We start from the raw sequence: 10,531 nt of genomic DNA on the forward strand, positions 1-10,531 counted from the left end.
TCTAATTCGGTTCAGGATTTGTTGTCCCTTGCATCTTCTCATCAAGATGAGTTTTGTAGAAAAATCTGAGAGGGTCAAAGTCACTGAAAGGTAAGTACTTTATTTCTATCCAACCCTCTACCCCAAGGCGACCTTGGTTTTATTTTCAAAAATTTTTGAACTTGCACGTTGGGTGTACATGTGCGCCTGCCTGGTCATTTGGCTAAAATCAGTGTCAGGGACCATTCTCATTTGTGAATGTGATCTTCACGACTGTTCCCCTTCTCACTTGTCCTAAGTTGATCCGTTCCTTATATGATGTCTTTCTCCGTAAAGTTCCCCGTCCCCTTAATGTTCAGTGTTTGTTAATGTTTGTTTTTAGTCCGTTATGTAAGTTTCAATGTGAATTTTGATGAACTATAACAAAATTATGAGCTGTCTCTGTAAAATATAAAGTACATATTACCAATTATCTATGTGTATCTATTGTATATGTATATTTCGTGTGTTCTCCGTACAACGCGACATTGGCGAAGTGATTGGTGCTCAACTGAGACGCTTTTGATAGGTATTTAACTGTACTATACATCGTGATGTTGACGTGACGTGTCCCGCTCGTGCCGCGCGCGGACCGAAATAGCCCGCGAGCGAGGGAGGGCGGGCGGCGGCCGCGTCCGTCTGCTCGTGAGTGTGGTGCGTGGTGCGGCCGCCATGGTTCGCCTGTGGTGTGCAGTCCACGCTGTGTCAGTGTTGACGTATTTTCATTATAGTAATGCGCAGGGATTTCAAATAGGTAATATATTAATAATTTGATAATTTATATTTCGTTTTAATACGTTTCAATATATTGTGATGCGTATGCCCACGCAGGAGTGGGCGTGGGCGTGGAGGACGCCCTGAAGCTGGAGGCGGCGGTGAAGGCGGCGCTGCGCGGACACGACCTGCCCGTGCTGCTGTCCCCCGCCGAGCCCGACGAGCCGCTCACCGAGCCCGACGTCATATGTAACCAAGTACGGAACCCCTGTTTAGATTTTAGTTTTAGTTTAGAATATTTATTAATAAAAAAGTAGAAAATAATATTAAGATAAGTAAATATAACAGATAATGAACTAAAGAAAGTTCGTTTATTTCAATGCTGTCTCTCAAATCAACTACATTCGTCAGGAGTGTTTCATTGTGATATTTTTAAAGTATTATTCCACACTTTGCGCTTAGCGCTTTCAAAGAGGCGTAGGTTCGAATCCCGTTATGTTCTAATTTTTATACTTTTTCCAAATAAAAATCACGGTGTTGTTATTTTAGGCTAACTAACAAGTTAGCCTAAAATAACAATAATATTGAATTGCTTTAACCCGAAACTCTGCAAAATAGTTAAATATATTAAGTAAGTACACTGTCTTACAAAATAAATTCAATTTCATTACCTAAGTACTTCTAAAAAAACAATTTCAAAAGTCCGCGACATTGTATTTCAATCTCTTATAAATAAGTCACAATAAGGCATTTTGTGGCAAAAAATTATTGAAAATTGCAAGTCGATATTTGGCCGTTTTTAAGGTTCCGTACCTTTTAAGCAAAAAAGGAACCTTTATGAGATCACTTTGTTCAACGCGTATTTCGACACTATAAAGGGAATCAAAATTAATGGGATAATTCCGGTTGAACTCGACAGGTAGTACTAGTTCAGGAAAAAAAATCTGAAAACTAATTAAATCCTAAAAAAATAAGCCTTAAAAGGGGGGCAAAATTTGATATTAAAGCCAAAGTTCAAACTAAGCTTGAATTTCAGAAAAAGCTCGAGACCACCAATTTTTGCACGGAACCCGCGGTCGGAAGCCCGACTCGCGCTTGTCCGGTTTTTTATAAATAAAATTGAAATGTCTGTTTGAGATTTAAAATAACTGTATTTTTATGCATGTGGTTATTTACACCATACTAAAATACAAACAAAGAATTTAATATTTTTGCCTCCCTGTGCCTGTCTTTCTATTTAACGGGGCTAATCTCCAGAACAGATGAATTGATTTTATGGGAATTAGACTGAACGATAGAGGGGAATATGTAGCAACACATGGAGTAACAATGTGTAACCGTACTAGAATAATATCACGCTGTATCTTGCCCACAGTATGGTAGGAAGAGGGAACCTAGTGTTAAGGTATTGCATGTTGAGTGGCGGAACTCAACGCTGCGCTTCGCCTCGACACAATATTTAATTTCCTAGAGTGAGAATCGAACCCACAACTTGTCGCATTTGCAGTCACGCGCATTTTCTCCTGCGCCACGACTGGTCTCAGTGCAGGTGCCACTAGTGTATATACGTGATGCTGTCAGGCGAGCAGCGGCGTGGTCGCGTCGGTGGGCGGCGCGGCGGGCGCGGACACGGCGACGCGCGCCGGCCTCGCCTTGCTGCTGGCGGAGCCCACACAGGAGAGGAAAATGTCTTCCAGTGCGCTAGAGCTGTACCCACATCCCGATGTCCTTGCTCAGGTCATACTTATTCAGTAATAAGTAAATAAGTCTTTCATAAGTACTTACCTATTACGTGAAAACATTGCATTTGCAAATATTGATATCTTCAGTTACTTCCACAATCCATATATCTTTACATTTTATTTACCAAAAATATACAATTTTTCTGTAATTATTAACCTCAATTACTTAATATATGGAGCGCCGTCGAGCATTCGATTCATCGAGTATATATTTTTTATGTAATATAAAGTCTATTCATTGGGGCTTGAGACAAAATGTAAACAAAGAAAACAAAGTTTCTCAAACGTTTATTTCGTTGTTTAATTTCTTAGCTGTACTCTTCTTATGTTGCTCGCTCTATGATAAAAATGGTTGTAAGTAGTTTAATATAAAATTTATAAATTTAAATAAACATGATTTATAATTTTGTATTAGATAAACAGTTATAATTATATTGAAATAAAAGAAATCTCTATAATTTATTAATATTGCACAATATTTAAAGATTGAGAATTTTGTCTTATCAACTAAATGAATAACTATTAAAAGTTAAGTAAATAGTTCAAGTCTTCAGGATTACACTTATAGGTTACTTCTACTGACATGGTTATATAGGAACAATCACTTACAGTGCTATCAGCGTATTACTTCCATATTTATTTTTATAAAATATCGTTACTAATATTAAAACTAGTAGACCGTCGCGGCTGCGCCCACTTGAGTCATACGAATATTTATTCCTACCTCAGACAGTGGGACTACCTCATGTCCTTTCATGTACGAGATCGTATATGGATATTGTTACTAATAATATATTAACTCCATTAATCTTGACCTGTAAAGATCCCTTTTTACGTTTGTCCGTTAACCTTTTATCTGACGGCTCCCTGAATATGGTATAGGACAGATTAACATCTAATAGTCCATATGTCAAATCCAGATGTGTGCGGCGCTGTGCACCGCTAAGGAATGGAGGCACGCCGTGGTGCTGCACGAGGGGAGCGCGCGCGTGGCCGCGCAGCTGGCCCCCGCCGAGGCGCTCACGCTGCGCGCGCGCCAGCTGCCGCCGCCGCGGGACGACCACGCGCTCCGGTACCGGCCCTCACTTAGCCCTCACTTAGCTCTCACTGCTCGCAGACGCTACTACTCATACAGAATGTTCTAACATTCATTGCATTGCAGGAATTTACTGCTAGTGCTTAAGAAATGGGGCGCCACCAACTTTATAGTGTGGTGCAACGCGACGTGCAGCGCGCGCGTGCTGGACGCGGCGCAGCGCGTGGGGCTGCTGGCGGACCGGCACGCCTACATCGTGGCAGCGCTCGACCTGCACACCGTGCCGCTCTCCGACTACAGCTACGGGGGCGCCAACATTACTGGTGTTTTGTTATTTTATTTAGCATTACGCTCTTTCCCGTACATAACAGGAGAGGCAGAGTAAGCCTGGGAATCAAATATTAAGGCACTTTGTGTCTCATTTGCCGAGCTAAACGCCCCGTTACACCCTCGTTGCCAGAACGCAGCGCAGTATCGAACAAACAAATATTACAACCCTTGGGCCCTTGCGCCACGACGTCCTCACCGATCACACAGGTATTTAATAAGTATTTTATCCTTGACAAAATAAAAAAGAAAACAATTGAAAATCATGATATCAAAATAACATAACAAAATATACAGTCTGAATATTAAATTTATTTGTACAGGTCTAAGTGTATTTAATTCGGAATCTGAAAAGGTGTCAGAGGCAATGACGGCCTGGAGCGAGGAGTACGCCAAGCTCACGCAAGCCGCCGAAGTCAACGAGGGACAAATAGCAGAAGTAATTAGAATACCTAATACCATAATGGAAGTAATTAACAAACAACTATGTGCATCGTACTTTTATTCCTATTCTGAAATTAATAACTTGGGCAGAGTTTCGGAGCAGTTCATTAAATCATTATGTATGTGGCACAACGGAGTCTGTAACGCCTCAGTAGCGGGTTCCTACTACCGTGCTAAGTGGGGATATGGCATGAAGCTAATTTATACCATCACTAGAGGACCTGAGCGGTAGTCAATAATTATAACATTCTACTAGATAGTGGCGAGTCCTCCGACGTCGCTCCTCCTGTCGTACGACGCCATCAAGATAGTAGCGGCCGCGATCAAGCACCTCGACCTGCCGCAGCGCGCGGCCGGCGATTGCGCGCGCGGCGCCGCCGCCTTCCACGCCGACACCTTGCTGAACTATCTGCGCTCAGAGCGCTGGGAGGGCGCGAGCGGCCCGCTGGCCTGGGCGGCGGGCGGCGCGCGGCGCGCCGTGCGCCTGCACGCGGCCGAGCTGCAGCGCGGCGGGCGCCTGCAGCCCGTGGCGACCTGGACGCCGCGCGCCGGGCTGGCTTGGCGGCCGCGCCCGCCGGCGCCTCCGCTGCCGCGCAGCGTCATGACCAACCGCACCTTCGTCGTGCTCATCGCCGAGGTACGCCGCTGGACCCGAGTAATATGTCATACGTCGTGTCGTACAACTCATGCAGTAGAATCTATGGTTTCAGAGCAGCCCTTACATTATGAGGCAACAATCGACGGATCGTTTATTCGGAAACAATCGCTATGAAGGTAAATCTGTAATATAGTATATTATGTTGACATGTTGCAATGATTGATGACTTGATCTATCCGACAGGCTTCTGTATCGAGCTGATCGACCGCCTTGCACAGTCGTTAAAGTTCAACTATACATTCATTGTGCAGCCGGATGGCAAGTATGGCGTCCTCAACAAGACCACTAACCAGTGGAATGGAATGATGCGACGGCTCATGGACGATCCGGTAAATAACTAATTTATTAGCAATAACATTTTAAATTTAAATACCGTAATAGCTATACTTATGCTAAAGTATGATATTTTAATTAAAAACCTTTGCACAATCCAGAGTGTAGACTTCGCGATCACGGACCTCACGATAACGGCGGAGCGCGAGCAGGCGGTGGACTTCACGACGCCCTTCATGAACCTCGGCATCAGTATCTTGTTTCGGAAACCACAACCACCTGAACCTGCTCTTCTTGCTTTCCTCTTGCCATTTTCAAACGGGGTACTTCTAAATATTATCCTGTATATCTACAAATACATAAGAACATCTATAAGCTTCAGCTATTTGTCTGTACTAAACAAATTAATTCTTAATAATAATTAATAATTAACTTAATATAATCTGTAACAGTATTCATAATAATAATAAGCCCGCGGGGCAGCTTCTGGCGAGCTTTTGGAGTGTGGCGACCCCTCGGACCTGAGTCTGGGGAATTGTAATCTAACCCCCGCTTCTAGCTTGCTTTAATTAGTCGGCAGAGTGGAGTGCAAGAGCTATATGCTCGGAAGGGTGGAAGCCTGCTCACGAGCTCTTCGTGTTGGTGAAACCGGTGCACACCTCTGTGCACCCTTAGCCGACCACCCCGATGTTGCGCCCAAGGCATTACATCTATAACTATTCAATTTGAGAATATTGTAAAGCTGGATCGGCTGTTAGACTTTTTCAATAGAAGCTTCAATAGCTTTATTTATTTTAAAAATTTTACTGAGTCTGATACATTCACAACCAGGCGTACCATGTGTTTTATCTTACCTTAAGGCAGGTTTCCCAACCTGTGCGCCGCGGCGCCCTAGTGCGCCGTAGAAAGTAAAAAGGGGCGCCGTGAGTTGGTTCCTAAATCTGAAATCAGAAATCTCGAAATCTTTGAGAAACTGTGAGAGCAAGCTCAACCGTCACATTGAATTGACTAAGAAAACTTGTCTGTCGTACTTTATTATTCGTATGTCTTAATTGTTATTTTCTCAATTTCATATTGTCGATGTTTTAATTTTTGATCCTATTTGGGTGTAGGTATCTATTTCAGTGGCGTAGCTAGGGGGTGTGAGCGGGAGTCACTTTGTTTTTTTTTTAGAACTCATCGTCGACGATCACGTTTTTTTTCTTTAGAACTCAACGTCGACGATCACTTTGTTTAGAACTCATCAACAGGAAAGGGGCATCAAGTCCCCCAAGCCGCACCGGGCAGCAAATCCCCTAGCTATGCCACTGATCTATTTCTTTCGACTGTTTTTTTTAATAGCGAACTAGCTTGGGTAGGGCGCCGTCAAAAAATACCAAACTTGTAACTGCGCCGCGAGCTGATAAAGGTTGGGAACCCCTGCCTTAAGGCTTAAATTTATTTTAAGGGTATTATTGTTTAACCATCTAATAACAGAGTTTAAAGAAGTGTTTATTTATAATTAATTAATGTTACATAAGGTATGGCTGTGTCTGGGTTTGGCGTATGTGGGCACGTCACTGGTGCTGTACGTGGTCGGCAGACTGTGCCCCGAGGAGTGGCAGAACCCGTACCCCTGCGTGGACGACCCGCCGGCTCTCGAGAACCAGTTCACACTCGCCAATGCACTGTGGTTTAATCTCGGCGCGGTCCTGCAACAAGGCTCCGAGATAGCTCCAGTGTAAGCTAATCAAACATCTGATACATTATTTATTTTGAAATGTATAAATATGCATGCATATGTCGGATGCGTGTAGAGCGTACGGGACACGCGCAGTAGCCAGCGTGTGGTGGCTGTTCGCGCTGGTCATCACCAGCTCGTACACGGCCAACCTAGCGACGCTGCTGGCAACCAAGTCCTCAACGGAGCTCATCAGCAACGTGCGCGACCTCGCCGACAACCCGCACGATATCACCTACGGCGCTAAAGCTGGCGGATCTACTTATACATTTTTCGAGGTTCTCCTTAGTATTTCTAATTAATTTTCATTAATTACGGTAAGTTGGTTAATATCTATGATTAGAGACTTAAATTTTAACGAGCAGTTAGCATGGCATACGATTACGGAAACACTTTGCAGTACTCGCCCATAGCACGTTTCTTTTAACTTTCAGCTGTCAACGTCGGACCTGTTCAAACGGATGTATGCGAAAATGAAAGAGCAAGAAATGCCCTTGAGTAACGATGAGGGCATACAAAAGTAATTATTGTGTGAAATAAAAACTGATAACAATCACTTAACGCGCATCTTTGTAAATAATGTTATATGATTTTTTTAGGGTTAAAGATGAAAATTATGCATTCCTTGCTGAATCAACCACTATAGAATATACAACGGAACGTGACTGCGAGGTCATCCGGGTAAGGTTCATCTAATAAAATATGATTCTTCTAAACATTATAATGCAGAAAGGTCCCTTGACACAACTACGCTAATTATAGGTAGGAGATCTGCTCGACAGTAAAGGATATGGGATAGCAATGAAAAAGGGTAAGCATTAGTGCGGTGTGCAAGAATTATTGAAAAGTACTAACAAAATTTATTACATAAAGTGAAATTTGCACTTTGTATAACGTAGGATCCGAGTTCCGACAGGCGCTGAACCTCGCGCTGCTGAACCTGCAGGAGGCGGGTGTGCTGCGGGAGATGAAACACCGCTGGTGGAAAGAGATGCACGGCGGCGGCGCCTGTCAGGTACATTGCGTGTGTTAGGCTTATGGAATTAATGGTAATAAAATAAATAATACATATATGATTGTTATCATAAATAATGTTTTGTAATTGACATTTGACACTTGTCATTGATTTGGCGTTTAAAGTATCCGTCTATGATTTGGTAGTTAAGTGATGGATCACTATAGAATTATTATTATATTTAATAGAATTATAAAGTTAATGGTAATTAAATATTATATATATGTGATTATTACAATAAATAATATATGTATTATTTATTTTATTACCATTAATTCCATAAGCCTAACACGTGCTTATATATAAAACTAGCTGTACCTGCGGCTTGGCCCACGTGGAAATTGTCTAAATATTTGTGAGTTTTACTTTCCAAGTACGTACTATAAATTTACCGGCGAGAATGACACTCTTGAACAGGAAAACCATGGAGCCGATAAAAAGCACTTACTGGCAGTAGACTGTAGAGCGTAGAACCAGGGAATGATCAGGACACAGAACAGAGCACTACTTCAAGACGCAGTTGTATACAATATTTAATGGTTTTCCAAGAAATTGGGCACACACGAACATGTAATTTACCTCCACAACCTGTAATGTTTCTCCCTGTGTTTTAAATTAATCGTAATAGCAAAACTCAGCTTAACAACAAACTGAAACCTTTTGAACGGGAACGGCAGATCGGTTGAAATTATAAAGATGCGAGGAATTAATACGTTTTCACCCTTTTTTACGTCTGTTAAAATGTAATTCCGCCCAAGTTATTTATCACGGGCATGACGGGAACGCCGACTATTAATTGAAGGTTATACGAGGGCACCTGACATCCCGAGAGAGAGAGAGATACTCTGTCCTGTGTCCATCACTGTGTAATGTTGGGTGTACCAGTGTACATACACATACATACACATACATACACTACAACTGTGTCTACTAATAAATCTTCTATAAGCTCCCCTGCTACTGTAACTGATATCCCAAACATCGTTAAAAATAATAATTATTTAATAAATAATGCTTTGGCTCGTGATGTATCCAGTGGTTAGAACCGTCTATTGTTATCTTTCCAAAATCTTTTAGAAATTCAGAGGTAACAGTGTTAGGAATGTTTATTGTTTGTAAAGGTTAATTAGATAACTGGGAACTAACAACATTGTATTGGCACAACTCGAAGCTCTGCCGAAGAAAAGCCAAGAGCGCGAAGAGGAAGATAGGACATCTTCCTCTTCACTATAACGTACCTTAACCGTACTATAAGTGTACATTAAAGACAGCGTTTCCTCCTTTCTTGGCGTATTCCAGGTGTAATAAGTAACAGTTCGGTGTTGTTCTCGTTCGTATAAAGAGAAGCCAAGGAGCCATCACGCTGCCTCATTACTGCTAACATAATGCCCTGCTCGGAACGTTTAGACTTCATTGACCGGTTCTGCTGAACCATCCTTTCTAAGGTTAATCACCTGATCACTTCTTTTGTTTACACTTGTATATTTATTTGCGCACACGGAGCTCCAGGCTTCTACATTTATGTGGACATTAAAGATCTTACAAAGAATAGGCGAATACGGGACAGCCCAGCTGTTGTTTAAAGCTTCAAGTACCCCACTGCGAGTCTTTCTTGTGACTTTTCTACCGCTGTCTTCGGGGTTCTGCGTCTATTGACGTTGTCGTTGTGTACCGTTTCTATAAAAAACAGTTTAGAATATTTTTTCTATATTTTTGACATATATTTATCTTGGAGGAAATATTATAAATAAAAATATAATAATATATTTATATGTTCCTATATGATGCTTGTCTAACTTAACTGATATAAACTACAGCATTTTATTTTTATATCTGATAAGCAGAAAGTATTTAGAGACTGATTATATAATTAGGAGACGTTACTTCAAACAGGTTATATGTAAAATAATTTAATGTCTTGTTAATTTAAGCATGTTAAATATATTGGTCTATTAATTATATATTTTATTTGCACACAGCCAAAGGACGAATACGGTAGTGAAGAGCTGTCTATGCGTAATTTTATGGGCCTGTTCCTGGTGCTGATCGTGGGGTCTGCGCTGGGCGTTGTGGTCTCGTGCTGCGACCTCGTGTGGACAGCGTGGCAACGCCCGCGCGACCCCACCCGCCCCTTTACGTCGACATTCTGGTCAGAGCTGGTTTTCGTGTTCCGCTTCGAGCAATCCGTTAAACCCGTGTGCGGCCCCCTCAGCGCCGCGCCCAGCGTGCAAGACTCGAACGTCGCCTCTTCGCGGTCTGATGTGAGCAGAGACAGCGGCCCTGACGAGGACAAGGCAGAGGATGGAGAGGCGCGTGAGGAGCCCCGTCACCGCCTGCGCTCAGCTTCGCGGCGCCGCTCCTCCATGCACGCCGCCAGCCTGCGCCTCGCGCGCCACGCCGCCCCCACCGCCCACACCTCCCCAGCCGCGCCGCGCTGACCCCACACCGTCGCTTATAGAAAACTATGCTTATCATAACGCAAAAAACATTTTATATAAATAAATATACGCACATAATATACAGTTGTAACTTGTAACTCCTGCTAAGAGCTTTACTGATCAAATAAAAATTGCTTTCTCTATAA

General features: G+C 42.7%; 1 protein-coding gene across 4 annotated transcripts in view; it reads left to right on the plus strand.

Moving 5' to 3' along the window:
* LOC146529062 (glutamate receptor ionotropic, kainate 2-like) overlaps positions 1-10,465 on the plus strand; it is a 10,942-nt gene extending 477 nt beyond the window's left edge. Inside the window, exons 1-18 of one of the 4 annotated variants that reach the window (XM_085201573.1) lie at positions 1-90; positions 548-772; positions 850-989; positions 2,314-2,469; positions 3,395-3,546; positions 3,637-3,833; positions 4,161-4,276; positions 4,538-4,918; positions 4,992-5,055; positions 5,123-5,268; positions 5,374-5,535; positions 6,733-6,932; positions 7,009-7,210; positions 7,367-7,452; positions 7,532-7,613; positions 7,695-7,743; positions 7,832-7,947; positions 9,927-10,465. The exon at positions 1-90 is cut by the window's left edge and continues 474 nt beyond it. In XM_085201573.1, the coding sequence (XP_085057699.1) occupies positions 691-772; positions 850-989; positions 2,314-2,469; positions 3,395-3,546; positions 3,637-3,833; positions 4,161-4,276; positions 4,538-4,918; positions 4,992-5,055; positions 5,123-5,268; positions 5,374-5,535; positions 6,733-6,932; positions 7,009-7,210; positions 7,367-7,452; positions 7,532-7,613; positions 7,695-7,743; positions 7,832-7,947; positions 9,927-10,385 (2,790 nt within the window). In that variant the 5' untranslated portion in view covers positions 1-90; positions 548-690 and the 3' untranslated portion in view covers positions 10,386-10,465. The other 3 variants (XR_014878990.1, XM_085201576.1, XM_085201575.1) reach the window with 3 other exon arrangements.
* Positions 10,466-10,531: the final 66 nt, after the last annotated feature.

Source organism: Heliconius melpomene, chromosome 18, assembly GCF_056956725.1.
Source record: "Heliconius melpomene rosina isolate 202511_hmr_F chromosome 18, ASM5695672v1, whole genome shotgun sequence".
Classification (NCBI taxonomy): Eukaryota; Metazoa; Arthropoda; class Insecta; order Lepidoptera; family Nymphalidae; genus Heliconius; species Heliconius melpomene.